At 38.8% G+C, this 21,944-nt stretch overlaps 1 protein-coding gene across 10 annotated transcripts in view; it reads left to right on the top strand.

Annotated features, from left to right (window-relative positions):
* Window positions 1-21,944, top strand: part of DLG2 (discs large MAGUK scaffold protein 2) — a 1,355,189-nt gene that overhangs the window by 758,510 nt on the left and 574,735 nt on the right. For all 10 annotated transcript variants that reach the window (XM_075851397.1, XM_075851403.1, XM_075851399.1 and 7 more), the window contains one exon: window positions 14,069-14,119. In XM_075851397.1, coding sequence (XP_075707512.1) covers window positions 14,069-14,119 — 51 coding nt within the window. The remainder of the gene's footprint in view (window positions 1-14,068; window positions 14,120-21,944) is intronic.

Genomic DNA, 21,944 nt, shown 5'->3' with positions numbered 1-21,944 from the left:
CTGACTAATTTATACCACCTGTGTCCAGTTAACCCCTTCCCCCTCGTCAGCTGTTCAGCTGGAACGAATCTGTGTCCAGTTAACCCCTTCCCCCTCGTCAGCTGTTCAGCTGGAACGAATAAACACAGAAATACAGCAACACAATACAGAAGTACAGCAACACAATCCGGTTTTAGAACTCCACTTAGTTCACAAGCCACTTAAACCACCAAGCTCAGAAAGAATAGTTATATTCTTGTATCTAGGAGCAGTATTATAGTAGTTATATTCTTGTATATAGCGGCACTATTATAGTAGTTATATTCTTGTACATAGGGGGCAGTATTATAGTAGTTATATTATTGTATATAGAGGCAGTATTATAGTAGTTATATTCTTGTATATAGGAACAGTATTATAGTAGTTATATTCTTGTATATAGGAGCAGTATTATAGTAGTTATAGTCTTGTATATAGGGGCAGTATTATAGTAGTTATATTCTTGTATATAGGGGTAGTATTATAGTAGTTATATTCTTGTATATAGGGGGCAGTATTATAGTAGTTATATTCTTGTATATAGGGGGCAGTATTATAGTAGTTATATTCTTGTATATAGGAGGCAGTATTATAGTAGTTATATTCTAGTATATAGAGGGCAGTATTATAGTAGTTATATTCTTGTATATAGGGAGCAGTATTATATTAGTTATAGTCTTGTATATAGGGGCAGTATTATAGTAGTTATATTCTTGTATATAGGAGCAGTATTATAGTAGTTATATTCTTGTATATAGGAGCAGTATTATAGTAGTTATATTCTTGTATATAGGGGGCAGTATTATAGTAGTTATATTCTTGTATATAGGGGGCAGTATTATAGTAGTTATATTCTTGTATATAGGAGCAGTATTATAGTAATTATATTCTTGTACATAGGGTGCAGTATTATAGTAGTTATGAACTTTCCCACACTTATTATTTGTCGCTGGATCATCTTTATCTTTTTCTTCTGTTTATATTCTTGTACATAGGGGGCAGTATTATTGTAGTTATATTCTTGTATATAGGGGGCAGTATTATAGTAGTTATATTCTTGTATACAGGGAGCAGTATTATATTAGTTATATTCTTGTATATAGGAGCAGTATTATAGTAGTTATATTCTTGTATATAGGAGCAGTATTATAGTAGTTATAGTCTTGTATATAGGGGGCAGTATTATAGTAGTTATATTCTTGTATATAGGGGTAGTATTATAGTAGTTATATTCTTGTATATAGGGGGCAGTATTATAGTAGTTATATTCCTGTACATAGGGGGCAGTATTATAGTAGTTATATTCTTGTATATAGGGGGCAGTATTATAGTAGTTATATTCTTGTATATAGGGGGCAGTATTATAGTAGTTATAATCTTGTATATAGCAGGCAGTCTTATAGTAGTTATATTCTTGTATATAGGAGCAGTATTATAGTAGTTATATTCTTGTATATAGGGGGCAGTATTATAGTAGTTATATTCTTGTATATAGGGGGCAGTATTATAGTAGTTATATTCTTGTATATAGGAGGCAGTATTATAGTAGTTATATTCTAGTATATAGGAGCAGTATTATAGTAGTTATATTCTTGTATATAGGAGCAGTATTATAGTAGTTATATTCTTGTATATAGGGGGCAGTATTATAGTAGTTATATTCTTGTATATAGGGGGCAGTATTATAGTAGTTATATTCTTGTATATAGGAGCAGTATTATAGTAATTATATTCTTGTACATAGGGTGCAGTATTATAGTAGTTATGAACTTTCCCACACTTATTATTTGTCGCTGGATCATCTTTATCTTTTTCTTCTGTTTATATTCTTGTACATAGGGGGCAGTATTATTGTAGTTATATTCTTGTATATAGGGGGCAGTATTATAGTAGTTATATTCTTGTATACAGGGAGCAGTATTATATTAGTTATATTCTTGTATATAGGAGCAGTATTATAGTAGTTATATTCTTGTATATAGGAGCAGTATTATAGTAGTTATAGTCTTGTATATAGGGGGCAGTATTATAGTAGTTATATTCTTGTATATAGGGGTAGTATTATAGTAGTTATATTCTTGTATATAGGGGGAAGTATTATAGTAGTTATATTCCTGTACATAGGGGGCAGTATTATAGTAGTTATATTCTTGTATATAGGGGGCAGTATTATAGTAGTTATATTCTTGTATATAGGGGGCAGTATTATAGTAGTTATAATCTTGTATATAGCAGGCAGTCTTATAGTAGTTATATTCTTGTATATAGGAGCAGTATTATAGTAGTTATATTCTTGTATATAGGGGGCAGTATTATAGTAGTTATATTCTTGTATATAGGAGCAGTATTATAGTAGTTATATTCTTGAAATGGGGCAGTATTATAGTAGTTATATTGTTGTACATAGGGGGCAGTATTATAGAAGTTATATTCTTGTATATAGGGGGCAGTATTATAGTAGTTATATTCTTATACATAGGGGGCAGTATTATAGTAGTTATATTCATGTACATAAGAGGAAATATTATAGTAATTATATTCTTGTATATAGGAGCAGTATTAGGCTATGTTCACACGGGGTATTTTGCCGAGTTTTTTGACGCGGAAACCGCGTCGCAAAACTCGGCAAAAACGGGCCGAGAACGCCTCCCATTGATTTCAATGGGAGGCGTCGGCGTCTTTTTCCCGCGAGCAGTAAAACTGCCTCGCGGGAAAAAGAAGCGACATGCCCTATCTTCGGGCGCTTCCGCCTCTAACCTCCCATTGACTTCAATGGGAGGCAGAGAAAGCGTATTTCACGCTGTTTTATGCCCGCGGCGCTCAATGGCCGCAGGCGAAAGACGGCGCGAAAATCGCCGTGAAAATCGGCGTGCAGGGAGAGGAAAATCTGCCTCAAAGTTCCAAACTGAATTTTGAGGCAGATATTCCTCCCCCAAAATACTCTGTGTGAACATAGCCTTATAGTAGTTATATTCTTGTATATAGGAGCAGTATTATAGTAGTTATTATCTTGTATATAGGGGCAGTATTATAGTAGTTATATTCTTGTATATAGGGGGCAGTATTATAGTAGTTATATTCTTGTATATAGGGAGCAGTATTATAGTAGTTGTATTCTTGTACATAGGGGGCAGTATTATAGTAGTTATATTCTTGTATATAGGAGCAGTATTATAGTAGTTATATTCTTGTATATAATAGCAGTATTATATTAGTTATATTCTTGTATATAGGGGCAGTATTATAGTAGTTATATTCTTGTATATAGGGGGCAGTATTATAGTAGTTATATTCTTGTATATAGGGGCAGTATTATAGTAGTTATATTCTTGTATATAGGGGCAGTATTATAGTAGTTATATTCTTGTATATAGGGAGCAGTATTATAGTAGTTATTCTTGTATATAGGGGGCAGTATTATAGTAGTTATATTTTTGTATATAGGGGCAGTATTATAGTAGTTATATTCTTGAACATAGGGGGCAGTATTATAGTAGTTATATTCTTGTATATAGGGGCAGTATTATAGTAGTTATATCCTTGTATATAGGGGCAGTATTATAGTAGTTATATTCTTGTATATAGGGGGCAGCATTATAGTAGTTATATTCTTGTATATAGGGGCAGTATTATAGTAGTTATATTCTTGTATATAGGGGGCAGTATTATAGTAGTTATATTCTTGTATATAGGAGCAGTATTATAGTAGTTATTATCTTGTATATAGGGGCAGTATTATAGTAGTTATATTCTTGTATATAGGGAGCAGTATTATAGTAGTAATATTCTTGTATATAGGGGCAGTATTATAGTAGTTGTATTCTTGTACATAGGGGGCAGTATTATAGTAGTTATATTCTTGTATACAGGGGCAGTATTATATTAGTTATATTCTTGTATATAGGAGCAGTATTATAGTAGTTATATACTTGTATATAGGAGCAGTATTATATTAGTTATATTCTTGTATATAGGGGCAGTATTATAGTAGTTATATTCTTGTATATAGGGGGCAGTATTATAGTAGTTATATTCTTGTATATAGGAGCAGTATTATAGTAGTTATATTCTTGTATATAGGGGCAGTATTATAGTAGTTATAATCTTGTACATAGGGGGCAGTATTATAGTAGTTATATTCTTGTATACAGGGGCAGTATTATATTAGTTCTATTCTTGTATATAGGAGCAGCATTATAGTAGTTATATTCTTGTATATAGGAGCAGTATTATATTAGTTATATTCTTGTATATAGGGGCAGTATTATAGTAGTTATATTCTTGTATATAGGGGGCAGTATTATAGTAGTTATATTCTTGTATATAGGGGCAGTATTATAGTAGTTATATTCTTGTATATAGGGGCAGTATTATAGTAGTTATATTCTTGTATATAGGAGCAGTATTATAGTAGTTATTATCTTGTATATAGGGGCAGTATTATAGTAGTTATATTCTTGTATATAGGGAGCAGTATTATAGTAGTAATATTCTTGTATATAGGGGCAGTATTATAGTAGTTGTATTCTTGTACATAGGGGCAGTATTATAGTAGTTATATTCTTGTATATAGGGGCAGTATTATAGTAGTTATATTCTTGTATATAGGGGGCAGTATTATAGTAGTTATATTCTTGTATATAGGAGCAGTATTATATTAGTTATTTTCTTGTATATAGGGGCAGTATTATAGTAGTTATATTCTTGTATATAGGGGGCAGTATTATAGTAGTTATATTCTTGTATATAGGAGCAGTATTATAGTAGTTATATTCTTGTATATAGGGGCAGTATTATAGTAGTTATATTCTTGTATATAGGGAGCAGTAATATAGTAGTTATATTCTTGTACATAGGGGGCAGTATTATAGTAGTTATATTCTTGTATACAGGGGCAGTATTATATTAGTTATATTCTTGTATATAGGAGAAGCATTATAGTAGTTATGTTCTTGTATATAGGAGCAGTATTATATTAGTTATATTCTTGTATATAGTGGCAGTATTATAGTAGTTATATTCTTGTATATAGGGGGCAGTATTATAGCAGTTATATTCTTGTATATAGGGGCAGTATTATAGTAGTTATATTCTTGTATATAGGGGCAGTATTATAGTAGTTATATTTCTGTATATAGGGGGCAGTATTATAGTAGTTATATTCTTGTACATAGGGGGCAGTATTATAGTAGTTATATTCTTGTATATAGGGGCAGTATTATAGTAGTTATATTCTTGTATATAGGGGGCAGTATTATAGTAGTTATATTCTTGTATATAGGGGCAGTATTATAGTAGTTATATTCTTGTATATAGGGGCAGTATTATAGTAGTTATATTTCTGTATATAGGGGGCAGTATTATAGTAGTTATATTTCTGTATATAGGGGGCAGTATTATAGTAGTTATATCCTTGTATATAGGGGCAGTATTATAGTAGTTGTATTCTTGTATATAGGGGGCGGTATAAGGCTGGGTTCACACGTGGCGGAATTTCACTTAAATTCCGCTGCGGACACTCCGCAGCGTTAATCCGCAGCGGAGCCGTTTCTGCATTGACTTCCACTTCTATTTAGAAGTGTTCGTTTAGACGATGCGTAACATTCCGCTGCGGAGCATAGGCTGCGGAGCGGAATTTGGTGTCCGCAGCATGCTCTGTCTGTTGCGGAGCAGTGGCGGACTCATGGCGGAATTTCTCCATTGACTTCAATGGAGATTCTAAGTTCCGCAATGAAGTCCGCAGCTGTCATGCACATGTTATGTGTGCTGCGGATGCGTCTTGCTTTTTTGCCATGACATTTCTTCATTCTGGCTGGACCTATGTATTTCTAGGTCTACAGCCAGACTGAGGAAGTCAATGGGGCTCCAGTAATGACGGGAGCGTTGCTAGGAGACGTCTGTAAATAGTCACTGTCCAGGGTGCTGAAAGAGTTAAGCGATCGGCAGTAACTGTTTCTGCACCCTGGACAGTGACTACCGATCACAATATACAGCAACCTGTAAAAAAATATAAGTTCATACTTACCGAGAACTCCCTGCTTCTGTCTCCAGTCCGGCCTCCCAGGATGACGTTTCAGTCTAAGTGACGGCTGCAGCCAATCACAGGCCAAGCACAGGCTGCAGCGGTCACATGGACTGGCGTGTCATCCAGGGAGGTCGGGCTGGATGCCGAAAGAGGGACGCGTCACCAAGACAACGGCCGGTAAGTATGAAATTCGTTTACTTTCACTAGGGAAAGTGCTGTCCCTTCTCTCTATCCTGCACTGATAGGGAGAAGGGAAGCACTTTTCCCGCAGTCCGCAGCAGCTAGTCCGCATCAATTTACTGGACATTTTGTGCAGATCCGCAGCAGAATCTGCAACGCAGATTCTGTGCGGCATTGATGCGGACAGTTGCGGAGGAAATCCGCCACGTGTGGTCATGCCCTTATAGTAGTTATATTCTTGTATATAGGGGCAGTATTATAGTAGTTATATTCTTGTATATAGGGGGCAGTATCATAGTAGTTATATTCTTGTATATAGGAGGCAGTATTATAGTAGTTATATTCTTGTATATAGGAGCAGTATTATAGTAATTATATTCTTGTACATAGGGTGCAGTATTATACTAGTTATATTCTTGTAGTAGTTTGTAGCAGGGAAATAGAGGGTAGGAGGAAACCTCCAGCTCACCAGGTCCACGTTCTTGTGTTCGGACTTCGCCCGGATCTCCGCGACGGCACACGGTAGGCAATGTAGACAGAAGAAAAAGATGATCCAGCGACAAATAATAAGTGTGGGAAAACAAGGTTTCCACTTTATTGGAATGTAGGTAAAAAAGTATAACGAACACCAGAAAAATGACAAGGTGGTTTAGAGATGGCAAATAGATATAAGCCTACGCGTTTCGAGCACTGGCTGTGCTCTTATTCATAACTAGCCATGAATAAGAGCACAGCCAGTGCTTGAAACGCGTAGGCTTATATCTATTTGCCATCTCTAAACCACCTTGTCATTTTTCTGTTGTTCGTTATACTTTTTTACCTACATTCCAATAAAGTGGAAACCTTGTTTTCCCACACTTATTATTTGTCGCTGGATCATCTTTATCTTTTTCTTCTGTTTATATTCTTGTACATAGGGGGCAGTATTATTGTAGTTATATTCTTGTATATAGGGGGCAGTATTATAGTAGTTATATTCTTGTATATAGGAGGCAGTATTATAGTACTTATATTCTTGTATATAGGGGGCAGTATTATAGAAGTTATATTCTTGTATATAGGGGGCAGTATTATAGTGGTTATATTCTTGTATATAGGGGGCAGTATTATAGTAGTTATATTCTTGTATACAGGGGGCAGTATTATATTAGTTATATTCTTGTATATAGGAGCAGTATTATAGTAGTTATATTCTTGTATATAGGAGCAGTATTATAGTAGTTATATTCTTTTACATAGGGGGCAGTATTATAGTAGTTATATTCTTGTATATAGGGGTAGTATTATAGTAGTTATATTCTTGTATATAGGAGCAGTATTATAGTAGTTATAGTCTTGTATATAGGGGCAGTATTATAGTAGTTATATTCTTGTATATTTGGGTAGTATTATAGTAGTTATATTCTTTTACATAGGGGGCAGTATTATAGTAGTTATATTCTTGTATATAGGAGGCAGTATTATAGTAGTTATATTCTTGCATATAGGAGCAGTATTATAGTAGTTATATTCTTGTACATAGGGGGCAGTATTATAGTAGTTATATTCATGTACATAAGAGGAAATATTATAGTAATTATATTCTTGTATATAGGGGCAGTATTATAGTAGTTATATTCTTGTATATAGGAGCAGTATTATAGTAGTTATAGTCTTGTATATAGGGGGCAGTATTATAGTAGTTATATTCTTGTATATAGGAGGCAGTATTATAGTAGTTATATTCTTGTATATAGGAGCAGTATTATAGTAGTTATATTCTTGTATATAGGGGGCAGTATTATAGTAGTTATATTATTGTATATAGGAGCAGTATTATAGTAGTTATATTCTTGTATATAGGGGACGTATTATAGTAGTTATATTCTTGTAATGGGGCAGTATTATAGTAGTTATATTGTTGTACATAGGGGGCAGTATTATAGTAGTTATATTCTTGTATATAGGGGGCAGTATTATAGTAGTTATATTCATGTACATAAGAGGAAATATTATAGTAATTATATTCTTGTATATAGGGGCAGTATTATAGTAGTTATATTTTTGTATATAGGGGGCAGTATTATAGTAGTTATATTCTTGTACATAGGGGGCAGTATTATAGTAGGTATATTTTTGTATATAGGGGCAGTATTATAGTAGTTATATTCTTGTATATAGGGGCAGTATTATAGTAGTTATATTCTTGTACATAGGGGGTAGTATTATAGTAGGTATATTTTTGTATATAGGGGCAGTATTATAGTAGTTATATTCTTGTACATAGAGAGCAGGGTTTTTTTTTAGTGTGGAAGAGGCAGATACCCTGAAAGGGCTTGTGATTTGGACTTTAATTTGGGCTTAAACGGCATCACACCAATTTGGATTTGATAAAAAAAAAATCTAAACTAAATGAATGTCCCTTGACAGCAGACATTAAATGATTTTAACAGTCTAGTCTTATCTTAATAGATAAGTGGCACTAGAGATGAATGCAAAGCACTTATTCCCCTCCTTTTGATGTCTGCTCTATGTAAAATTATAAAATTAAGGAGTATAAGGCTTCGTTCACTTCTGCATCAGGACTCCGTTCATGGGTTCCGTCTGAGCTTTCCGTCACGGGAACCCATGAATGGAATCCAAACTGAAAGAAACGGAAACCTTAGGTTTCAGAGTGCATCATCATTGATTTCAATGGTGACAGATCCGGTGCAAATTGTTTCCATTTGTCTCCGTTGTGCAGGGGTTCCGTCGTTTTGACTGAATGAATACCGTAGTCGACTGTCACCATTGAAATCAATGGTGATGCAAGCGGAAACCTATTGTTTCAGTTTGGATTCCGTTCATGGGTTCCCCTGATGGAAAACTCAGACGCAGATGTGAACAATGCCCAAAACATCCCAAAAAATGTAGATGCACTAGAAGCATTTGCTTGATTTAGATTAGTTTACTTTATTACTTGGATAAGTATTACAACAGCTTTATATACACAGGACTAAACAACTTAAGTTTTATATCATGTATGTTTGGAATTTCTATATTTCTACTGCAAGAAAACTTTAGTGTATTGATCATTGCTATTAGACCTGTTTATGGAAATGTTTCGTGTTTCCAGCAATCAATAGCGTGTAAGGGTATGTGCACACACACTAATTACGTCCGTAATTGACGGACGTATTTCGGCCGCAAGTCCCGGACCGAACACAGTGCAAGGAGCCGGGCTCCTAGCATCATACTTATGTACGATGCTAGGAGTCCCTGCCTCGCTGCGGGACAACTGTCCCGTACTGTAATCATGTTTTCAGTACGGTACAGCAGTTCCACGGAGAGGCAGGGACTCCTAGCGTCGTACATAAGTATGATGCTAGGAGCCCGGCTCCCTGCACTGAGTTCGGTCCGGGACTTGTGGCCGAAATACGTCCGTCAATTACGGACGTAATTAGTGTGTGTGCACATACCCTAAGTAGTTAATTTACAGTGAATGCGCTCTGCCAATATCATGCTTTTAGCGGAGGAGCTGAATAATTGATAACTTGACTTTGTTTTTGCTGTTGCTAATGGGCTTTTGCCATCATTCCCTATGGGGTCAGTAAATCTTCTGTGTAGGAGTTTACTTTTAATTGTCCAGACAATGTAAGGGCAGGAGACGGTCTGTTAGAGAGATGATCTGCAGAATCACCGATGACATTAACGTTGGGTTATAAATCAGTGAGAGATGGACAACAAGAATGTCTAATTTTTAGCATCTTTTTATGACATTAAATGGCTATTTCTTAAAGGGTATTTTAATTACTGATGGCTTTTCAGTAACTCTGCTTGCTGTCATTGAAAATAAACCTCTATTGTATACCTCATGTGGATAAAATTCTGTCCTGGTCATGTGATGGACACACAGGTGCACAACTCGTTCCAAGACAGATCTCCCATAACTGTGCTGTAACTGTGACGAGCCCTGCACCTGAGTATCTATCACATGATTTTTATTCACTGGAAGTAAACAATGAAGTTTCCTTTTAAAGGGCTATTCCCAACATAGACATTTATGCCAGTTCTGGGATGCGCACTCATCTCCAAAATGAGGATTACCCGACCTGCTTCCTGCCTGGTGAAGCCGTCTCCATTTGTCTCATCCGGAGAGGTGGCCTCATATGCATATTTGCCAACATTTTAAAAAAATGTCCAGGTATATTTAGGATGTGGCGTCTTTGGTGTGTGTGTGTCTTATTAGGACGTGGCTTACCTGGTGGGTGTGGCTAGTGGGCGTGGCTTTCTATTCCAGAATTTCTGCATATAAATAAACAAACAAAAATTTCTGCACTAGTTTGGCTGACAACTACTATGGTGGCCGGTATGTCTCTGGTTATCTGGTTGTTTACAGGCAGGTGATGTCTCACTTTATCATTAGGGCTAGGCGATATGTGCTGACCACTACTGGTAGGGTAAAAACCTGCGTAGATAGTGCCACACTCAGTGCCTCTTGTAGATCGTGCTCCACATTGCCCCCAGTAGATATTGCCACACACTGCTCCCTGTCGATATTGCCCCCTGTAGATAGTTCCACATGGAGCCATAAGTGACCTCTGTAGATAGTGCCACACATCCCTTTTTTAGATAGTGCCACAGTGCCCTCTGTAGATAGTGCCAGTGCTCTCTATTGATAGAGCCAAACAGCCACCCGTACATAGAGCTACACAGCACCACTGTAGATGATGCCACACAACCACCCCTGTAGATAGTGCCACACACACACCTGCCTGTAGATAGTGCCATATACATCCCATTGTAGATAGTGCCACATATTTCCCACTGTAGATAGTGCCACACCCCTCCTTTCCTGTAGATAGAGTGGCTCCCTCTATGAGGGAATCCCCAGCCAGAGCATTGCCGCTCTGAGGACGCAGATACAATTGAATTTATCAGTTGCCGAGACACATCCAGGGAGAGCAATTTGCAGGGACTGTCTCTGTAAACTTCAGAACAGTCCCGGCAAATTCGGGACAGTTGGAAACTATGCATATGTGCACAGCTCCATGTACATTTTTATGGGAGTAACAGAAACAACCGTGCAGGCCTTATTACGGAGGAAATCTACCCTAGAAACATTGTTCCCATCAGAGCATACAATGTCTCACGGAGGTACCACATAGCGGCAAATGGAGTGACTATGGGTTAGATTTACAGCCACGTGTGCCACAATACATAGTCATGTGCGTTGGGTGGTGCCCTGTGCGGTAAACTTCTGTTGGCATCTCCCTCCATATGATGTGCTTGACTGTTTCCGTAACTCCCATAGAAACTAATAGAGAGATCCGCACACATGTGAAGCCACCTCTCCATTCATTCCCTGCATGGGTGCAGCGGGCAGAGGGCTCCTCATCTGGCGGGACGGGGGTCGGGACGCCCATGTTCTAGAAAAATATACGGGTCACAATGGTGGGACCCACAACTATAAGACTTTTCTGGCACGTCCTGTGGATATGCCGTAAATGTCTATGATAAGAATCCCTTTAAATGACTGCAAGCAGAGATCTTGTAAACTGTAAGCATATTGCAAAATTGTTTAACTTTTTGATTTTACAATGAATAATATTTATGTGCTGAAATTGGAATACCCCTTTATAACCGGTCACACTGGAAAATTTGTACATGTTTTCTCCATAAAGATTTTGTTTCGATACTGCAGGAATATGTGGTTCTGATCATGAACTATGAATAACATTTATACTGCAGTATTTTTAAAAGGTTTGTAAAAACAAAATTGGTCACCCACCTCAAAAAATGTATATTTAAATGTATTAGTATTTTATTCTATGTTCATCTCTGTCCAGACTGGGAAGGAAGCAGCTCTCTCTGCCCCTAATACAGCAGGATGTCACAGCACAGTCGGAAGAAACAATCGGCCCCTGCATCTGACCAATCCGTTTCATTTGTCAATTCCCTAATAATGAGAGTGGCACTGACTGCAAAATATATGAGCAGTTATCACTAACCTTCCCCCACTTGGCAGAAGTTTGAAACCTGTGAACTATTGGTCTCAAATCACTAGGTAACACCCTAAGGGCGGGATGATCTTTTATTTTATAACCCCCAAGTCTCACTTATGCATGAATGCTGATTACATACTTATTTAAGGGTGTAAAGGGGGTTTTACACTGGGCGATTATCGGGCAGACGAGCATTCATATAATGCTCGTTGCCGATAATTGTCCAGTGTAAACAGGGGAACGATCAGCAGATGAACGAGCAAACACTCGATCATCTGCTGATCATATTGTTTTAAAAAAGTAAAATATTATCGTTGTCGGCAGCACATCCCCCTGTGTAAACAGGGAGAAGCGCTGCCGACATAACGTATGTTGACGAGCAATCGGAGTAATGACCGCACGTTCCATCCATAGCTCCTTGTGACAGGAGCAAACGAGCGCCGATCAACGATGTCTCGTTGATCGGCGCTCGCCGCATCGGCCATTTATCGGCCGGTGTAATAGGGCCTTAACTATGGAGATGTTCTTTAAAAGGGGGTATCTGGTTAAGAAAACACAATTGTGATATAAGAGAGGGTGTTTTTCCGGTCAGGACCCACATCTATTAGCTAGAGCGGAGAGCTGTGTAGCGCCAGCAGCCACGGGTCTTACTCACCCCAGTGGCCGCCAGCTTGCTTGTCTGTGTCGCCGCGTCTCCCTGCCCAGAGACGCCAGCGCTCTCTGGTCTCTCCTCCGCTCCCAGCCTATGCCCATAGGATGCACGCACTTGTCCCTACACTTAAAGGGCCAGCGCACGCACCAGGGATATTGCCCCCAGCTTATCCCAGCATATCCTGGACCATTTAAAAGGAACTCTGCCCACTTCCTCAGTGCCTGAGCAATTCTAGTTTTTTTCCGACAGATTGTACTCAGATTCTACCCTAGAAACATTGCTGCCATGAAAGTGTACGGTTCCTCACCAGACACCAAAATGAATCCAGATCCCCCACCTTACCCCGAAATCCAGGGCACAGGACAAGACCATAAAGTTAAACCAGAGTCCATTCCAGATCCCAAAATTAAGTCAGACCCCACACCAGACACCAATATTAACCCAGACCACAGACAAGATTTAAAAATGTAATTCAGAGCCAAGACTCGACCCCAAAATAAATCCACTGCTCCAGACCAGAGGCAAAAAGCAGTTTAGACCACAGACCCCTCCATTTACCACTCTTTACTCCAAGGTTGAGTGCTCTTCATCTCCGGGTGCCGCACTGGGTCCTGACGCGGTTCAGCATCTGAATGTTGTGGGTGCCACTGGTGGTGAAGAAGACCCGACCTGGGAACGAGGAGGGTAAGTACATGCTTGAGTTAGCCTTGTAACTTGGGCCATGTAGTCTCACCTAATAGAAACTACACAGGTCGTAATTACTACGGTAACTTAGCTGTCCAGCAGCAAACATGAATGAGTCTCCACCGTCATTTTTAGTTGACAGATGGGTGTGTGGTGGCCGTGGGCCCACCTAGCTTCGAAGACCGGTCGTAACTGCTGCGACCGGCATAGCTATGTCACTGGAAAAATTATGCAATTGTATGGTATACAGTGCATACATCGGGGACGGGGGGTGGGGGTATACATTTGGCGTATACACGTAGTGTGAATAGAGCTTGACTTAGTTTTTGAATCTGGATTTCATCATTAGTTCTGTTCTTCTGTTTCCCGCCTAAGTCCTGGATTAGAGGAAACTCACTGGAACTTCCATTGTGACAATAAATAAGTATATCTCACCTTATGGTATATGTCCACTAATAGCAATATGTATGTAAACTGCAATCTGCCCAGTGGATATTTTATTTTTGTTATTGTAAAATTTTCATGGAATCTTCTTTTTTCTTCTAGATTAATGGGTCAGAAATTGAATATGAGTTTGAAGAAATAACGTTGGAACGGGTAAGTGATGCATTATATTTGATTGGAACTGGAAATAGAGATGCTATACTGTATATTAAAGGGTAATCGGTGGAGATTTTAATGAAGTGATAAACTATATGGAAGATAGGACAGGGCTAAGTAAAGGTCGATTTCAGAACACGGTGGGCGACTTTTTAAACTTAACAAATATGGTGGATGCATGGCGACTGATGAATTCGACCGAAAGAGATTATACCGTTTATTCCCCCGTTCATGGATCCATGTCTAGGATAGACTATTTACTTCTGACAAATTATTAAATGCCAGTTTACAAGCTATGATACATGATAGTGATCTCGGATCACTCTCCGATTAGTATATCTCTGAATGGTATTGTAGGTCAAATCTATCAAACCTACATTTGGAGATGTCCAACGCAGTTGATAAAAGATGCTCAATTTGCGGAAACAGTGCAGAAGGGACGGACACGGTATGCTATGGAGAATGAGGAAACGCGAAGAGATCCAGTATTATTTTGGGAAGCCGCTAAAGCTGTGTTAAGGGGACAAATAATATCTTATACTAGAGGATACCGAAAAAAAAATGAAAGAAAGATACTGGCAGGCAAGTGAAAGCTATAGAATAGCCTATAATGACTATAAAAAAATATCCATCCGAGGAAAATAGAGATAAAATGATTAGAACCAAAGAAGTCAATAACATTTGGCGGCAAAAAATTCAGGTATTTTACTGTAATCGGAAGGAGGCCAAATTATTCAGATATGGCAGCAAATACATGCCATCAAGGATCAAAGCAGTAATAAATGCACTGAAATTAAAAAAAATCTGGTATTTTTTGAGTATTATAAAGGTATATATGTCAGAACAAAATAATATAGATCCGAACGATAAATATTTGAAAGATATAGATATCCCTACCCTAACGGAAGAACAGCAAACTGAACTTAATAGGCCTATAACGATAGATGAAATAGTCAGGGTCATTAGACAGTCAAGCAGAAATAAAGCCCCAGGCCCCGATGGGTATGGCACTCAATTTTTTTAATTATTAAAAGAAGATATCAAAATTGATCTGAGGGAGCCGTCCAATGCTATCATGCAAAAAAATAGAAGTATGCCATCTAGTGCAACAGCTTACAGCCAGGTCTTTTTGAAAAAAGGGAAAGATCCAGTCCTGCCCGGGTCATGTAGACCTATTTCCTTTATTGATCGAGACATAAAATTTATGAGTAAAATCTTGGCGGACAGATTGGCTGAAATCATGCCAAATCCAATCACACCAAACCAAAATGGATTTATCAAAGGAAGGACAATAGTAAAAAGTATTAGAAAGGTCCTGGCAGTGATGGATTGGACCAATATGAGAGCAAATGAAGGCACAGACCCGGCCTTACCCATGGTTGACGCAGAAAAGACTTTTGACTATGTCCAATGGTCCTGGCTGTTTGCAATGTTAAAGAGAATGACCTCTGGGGGCTATTTTGTTGACTTCTTGAAAGGGCTGTATAGTCAACCGAAAGCCAGAGTAGTAATTGCTGGAGAAATATCTGAAGCAATTGAGCTGGGGAGAGGGGCGAGACAGGGGTGTCCTTTGTCCCCTCTTCTATTTAATCTTTCAATTGAACCCTTATCCAGATTCATAGAAAATCGAATCTCAATTAGGCATAAAAATGAATCAACAAGAAGTCAAAATTTGATAGTTCACTGATGATCTTCTGATTTTCCGGTCACATCCTAGGAACTCCATTTTAAATGTTCTGGAAATATTGGAGGACTTTGAGACTCGATCTGGATATAAGATAAACAGTGAGATTTTTCTTAAGGAATATGGGTGAGAGACGTTGGGTATGCAACCTGGGAATTAAAATAGCCGATCAGAAATTTACATACCTAGGCATAGAAATAGCGCGCTCAAAACAGGAGATCAATGATCTCAATATAGAAGATCAGAAAAGAACTACAAAAATGGAAAGATCTTCCGATCTCGTTATTTGGGAGAATACAACTTATAAAAATGGTAAGCTTTACACGCCTGCTGTTTCCCATGCAAACACTTCCGTTAATAATAAGATCTAAAGATATTCTCCAAATTGAAAAATATTTTACAAAATTTATATGGAAAAATAAAATACCAAGTATGGCACTAAGACGGTTGATGATGACCAGAGGAAGGGGAGGACTGGGCTTTCCGGATGTAAAAAAAAATACAACATGGCCTGCGTAGCTAGATACTTTGTAGATTGGATACACAAAAGAGATCAATTTGCAGTTAGAAGAGGGATTAATCTCACCACTTTCATTAGTAGGCATTTTACATACTAATTTAAAAGATATAAAATCTGTAAAAAACTAATAAATAATAATTGTTTCGGATACAAGAAAAGGGTTACGACAAATCCGAAAATGGTGTAATCTTGCCATGCATGTGTCCGGTTGTTTAAAGATTAGAGACCATCCTTATCTATCTGCCAAGATTTTACCAAAATTTTTGGTGAATGGGAGCAAAAGGGACTAGTACGGGTAAAGGATCTATTTGATCAGGTAGGTAAAAAAAAAAGTTTTCAAGAACTGCAAAATCAATTTGACATTAGTAAACGCTACTTTACTTCTAAACAAGTGATCGAGTTCTATGGTAGAACAATTGAAAGAAGGATGAACAGATTTAAATTGAATCCTTTGTTTGAATCCCTTAGGCTAGATTCACACGACCGTTAAAAACGGCCATCACACGGCGGCTTTCAGAACAATGATGTTCACACGGCCATTTTTTTAACGGCCTGTGAATATTGACTGTCAAAAAATAGGACATGTCCCACAACCATTAAAAACGGATCTATGACCTGGGTAATAGACGACTTAACAAATATTATGAGGATGGAAGTTTGCATGGAAAGGAGACAAGATGGGAATATTCTTCTCCAGGAGAAGTGGGGACATTTTTTAAACCAATGTTTTGGAAAAAGATTTTAAGATATTTTCGCACAATGGCATATTGTTTTTCCGGATGAAAAAAAGAATTATTTTTGTTAAAGCACATGGGATCAGTGGGTGGGGGGGGGGGCTGGAGGGAAGGGGGTGGGGGAGAAATGAATTGTAAAATGTTTGTAATAATTATGCTTTTTCTTTTTTTTCTGCATTTTGGTATTGTTGATCTGCAAACAAAATAAAATAAGAAAGAAAGTGGGGTTTGCCATCTTATAAAGTGATGGTATATTTCTAAGATATGCCATCTTCTTCTGATCGGTGGGGGTCCGACCCCCATCAATCCTGAGTATGAAATGGTCACAGTGCTGCAGTGACTTGAATGGGCAATGCTGCAGTCCCCTGTACAGCGGGTGGTAAAAGCACGGCTGTGCGTGGAAAAACTGTGAGGGGGGTGCAGTGCAGCTGCCCCTTCATTCTCTGGATCAGTGGGGGACTCAGATGTCAAACCCCTACCGATCAGAAAGTGGTTTCACATCTTAGCGCCATGCCATCACTTTAAGAGATGGGAATAACCTGATGATGATGAGGATGATGATTTGACTGCTAAAACATTTATGCAGTTTTACAAATTTTCATCTTTTTACCTCGAGTCTTGGTGGTGTACCTCAGCCCTATAGGGTATAAACGCACCACATTTATCAAAACAGAACTTGTGACATCCTAAACTTTATTTTCCTGTCACCATAATATTGGGGTAATATACACCAATAATTTATGTAAGAAATTAGGGGTTTTGGTACCAAAAACCCTATTCAAACACCCTATTAGCGGATTCTGATTTTATAGAGGGGGAATCCACCATTCAGGACCCTCATCTAGTAGCCACAGCAGGGAGGAGAAGCAGGACTCACAGGCTTTCTCTATAAGTGGGTGGGGGGAAGCAGGACTCACAGGCTTTCTCGATAAGTGGGTGGGGGAAGCAGGACTCACAGACTTTCTCTATAAGTGGGTGGGGGAAGCAGGACTCAGGCTTTCTCTAAGTGGGTGGGGGAAGCAGGACTCACAGGCTTCTGAGTTGGCGTGGGAAGCAGGACTTGCAGGCTTTCTCTATAAGTGGGTGGCGGAAGCAGGACTCACAGGCTTTCTATATGAGTGTGCAGGAGAAGCAGGACTCCTAGGCTTTTTCTGAGACTCCTAGCAGCTCTTTACATGAAAGTACTGACTCAAATCATAGAAAATTACATCACCCCGAGCTCAGTACCTCTTCCTCTATCCTATGCTACCCTTAGATAGGAGACCTGATAAAGCCATTTTAATTTTCTGTGCCATGGAACTGAACATTATAGTATTTGAGTTAAGCTGTTATAAGCGGAGAATAACTATCATGGCCTTGCAGAAGGATTCCAGTTGACAATTAGCAGAATTTTATATACAGCTTTGGATGTGACTGGAGTTTATATCCTCATGTAACTCAAGATCAGTACAGGGTTACTAAGCAGGGTTCAAAGGCTTGTCTGCCCCATCAGAAGACTCCAGTATTATAAATAACATATGGTAGGGGGGTCCTGTTACAGATTTTGCATTGGTGCCTAAGAGCTTCAAGTTACCCCTATGACCAATGTGGTTATTTGTGGTTACAGGCCTGTAACATCTTGCTTATTATTTTAGCTGCAAATCATTTTACTATCCTGTAAAGAAAAAGCGCCTTGTCGTCCTTTGTGGTGTCTGTCATATCCCGCATACTAATAGCCATATTAAGGCTATTCGTGGCTGCGTCATTTGGACTTGCTGAGCTTTCCATGTCGACTTTTAATTACAAATTAATTTTTAAGGCGATGGGCTGTGAAGATGAAAGTTCTGTCATGAATGCCAATTTATTATGTTACTGCGGTAATCGCATTCAAACGGTTCGTATTTGCGCCCTTGGCCAGTTTACCGCAATTGTTTTCAGTACAGTAATTGTCCATGTCGTCCAGCATTTATGTTCCAGTCATATTTTGGGGTTTTATGCATATAATTTACTAACCGTGGAGTTGCTTGGACAGAGGAGTAAATAGTTATTAATCTGTCATGCAATATTTCACAGTCCGTTCTAATATCCCATGGTAAAGTAAAGTATGGTTCGCCACTTAAAGGGGCGCAACCTAGAAATGAACAATAAAAGTAAACAGGAGATAAACTTACCCACAGAGTTTGTCAGTCTGCAGGATTTTCTTAATCTAACACAGAACAAATGGGTTAATTTCCTGCCGATCTTTCATTTTTGGCTGGTAGACAGTGGAAGGGGTGGGGCAAAGACAAGGGGCGGTGCTTAAAAATCTTTGTATCCTATTATAAAGAGTTCAGGCGGGGAGAGGTTGCTTCTTTCATCATAGACATTTACCTCCACTTTTCGGGAGAGCAGGGACATTACGGAAACACAAAAAAGCTACGGAAACAGCCGAGCTTGCCGGCAGCAGCCTCACCGGATCAAACAGGTGTCAATGGACCCCCATTCCCCTGTTAAGTGGGAATCCCAGAGGATCCTGGGATCCATACCTATTGGACATTTAAGACATAGGCTGTGGATATGCAAAAACTGTATATGGTTGGAAAACCCCTTTAAATGGGTTGCCCCAAATGGAAAGACCCTGCTCAGAATGAAGCTGCCCCGGTGGTCCTGCTTTTCTGACCATCGGCGACCAGCTGTTATCGTTGGGATGAGCCAATCATTTCCCAGAGGCGGTTGCTGAAATGTAGTATTACATGACCATGTAATATATGGTCACCAGGAGGAGAGTGACTCTTTTACGAAACCCTCTGCTCTGTGTCATAGAGTAGGTACTAGTAGGCCATGACGTCCATATTGGGACAACCTGATTGTAGAAATCACTGAACTGGTAGTGTCCCATGATGCCTTGCCCAGGAGGTAAGACTAAGGGTGGAAACAAACGCAAATGTGTCCCATGGAAATAAAACTAAGAACAAGTCAAATCCAGAAGCACTGCTGGTAACGATTAGTAATAGGAGCATGCATGATGGCGATGATTCGATTCGAACTTGTAACCCCAATGAAACACAGTGAAACTTTTTTGGCCTCTGATATCATAGTTTGCATTATTAGAGCACAGAAACAGCTGCGATTGTGCATATAATTGATCTTATTCCCCTAAGGAAGCCGTGTAGCACGGTGAAACATGTCGGGGGAAATCTATGTGTGACAAATGATGTGAATTAGATGTTGGTCTGATACATTACATGTGTGTATATAAGTAAATAAAGAAAATAAGTGTAGTGGTAAATACAGTGTTAGAATGGGGATAAGTTAGTGGGAGTTTAAGAAGTTTAGTCTTTTTTGTAAATATTCCTGAGCAGGCCCCCTTTTTGTGATGTTCAAATGACATATTGAGACTTCTTAATTGTAGAAATCCTTGTCAGCAGGTAGTGTCCTATGATGTTTTGTCCAGCAGGTGTGGCCATATTTCATCTAGCAGAAGCCATAGTTATATAGATCATTCAAAACTGGGAGTAGGAAGCTGTAAAACCCCAGATGCAGGAGAGGCACAGGAGAGGCTGCAGACTGTGCCCTGTGCAGCAGCATGCAGCATGTCCTGGGCAATGTGCAAACCCCATCCCACTGCTGGGTGAAATTGTCACAAGTACTGTTGGTACTACTGTACTGTTGTCACAAGGACTGTTGCTATGCAAAGACCTAGGCACATGCAGCCCGATATTCAGAAACCTACAATAGGCAGCAGTGACATCAAAAATCTTGATTACAAGTGAGAAATGATGGTCGCATGGTTGTATCAGAGGCTGTAGCCCTACAAATGTCTGTACGGTGAGAGTGTGTACATGTATTATATTGAATTAATGCTGATGAACAGACTGTCGGGTACAAAAAAAAAGTTTTGAACCAATGTCCTAGAAATGAGAAGTTTCCTTTCCCCTATTCTCCAGTGCTATTAGGAAGGATAGAAAATCTATATGTCGTCCTTTATGGAATAGCTCTCGTCTGGAGGGAGGCGTTTGATCTCGGCCTTGAGACAATATAAATGATTGCAGCGATCCTTTCAGCTTACAGTAATTATCAAAGCAGAGTTTTCCAAATAAGAACCAGCAATGGGTATTGACAGCTGAATGTCATATTCCAGGACACGCTGCACTGAGAATTGTGAGCTCAGAAGTGTATTAGTCAAATATCAGTTAAATTAACATAATTGTACCATTGAAATTCATGATACGTAAATATCCAAATAACATTGTAACAAAGTTCTAATAAACTTGCCAATATATAAAAATGTAAAATATAATCATAACAACAGTAGCCACCCCCATGGTAAAGGCACATATGGTGCAACATATACTTCTCATTTTTTAGTGCTTTCATAGTTCCCTCATAACAGTGATATTCAGTTTCCACATAAGAAACAATTACAGTGACCCCATAAAATAGATCCAAAGTGACCCCATTGACAGGTAAGCCACAGTGCCCCAAATAAGCAACAGCCACATGCCTCTATAATTGAGACCCACAGTACTCCCATAACAGTGTCAGCCAAAATGCCCACATAGGAGAGCCACAGTGCCCCCATATCAGTGTTATCCACAATGTGTCCTTAATTGCCAACTACAGTCTTCATATAGCAGTGTTAGTAACATTGCCTACAAAGCAGTGTCATCCACAGGGTCTCCTTAATTGTCAACCACAATGTCCAAATAGCAATGTCGCCCACAGTGCCCCTTTAATTATCAGCCACATTACCCTCATAGCAGAGTCAGCCACAGTGCACCTTAATTGTCAGCCACAAGGCCCACATAGCTGGGTCTGCCACAGTGCCGCTTTAATAATGGTGTCATAATGCTACAGTAATTACCCCCCAAAAAAAGTGCCACACAGACAGCGCCCCTGAAAACATCAATGCCAGGTAGATAGCAC

This window comes from Rhinoderma darwinii, chromosome 2, assembly GCF_050947455.1.
Source record: "Rhinoderma darwinii isolate aRhiDar2 chromosome 2, aRhiDar2.hap1, whole genome shotgun sequence".
Classification (NCBI taxonomy): domain Eukaryota; kingdom Metazoa; phylum Chordata; class Amphibia; order Anura; family Rhinodermatidae; genus Rhinoderma; species Rhinoderma darwinii.
This window is presented reverse-complemented; position numbering and strand designations above follow the sequence as displayed.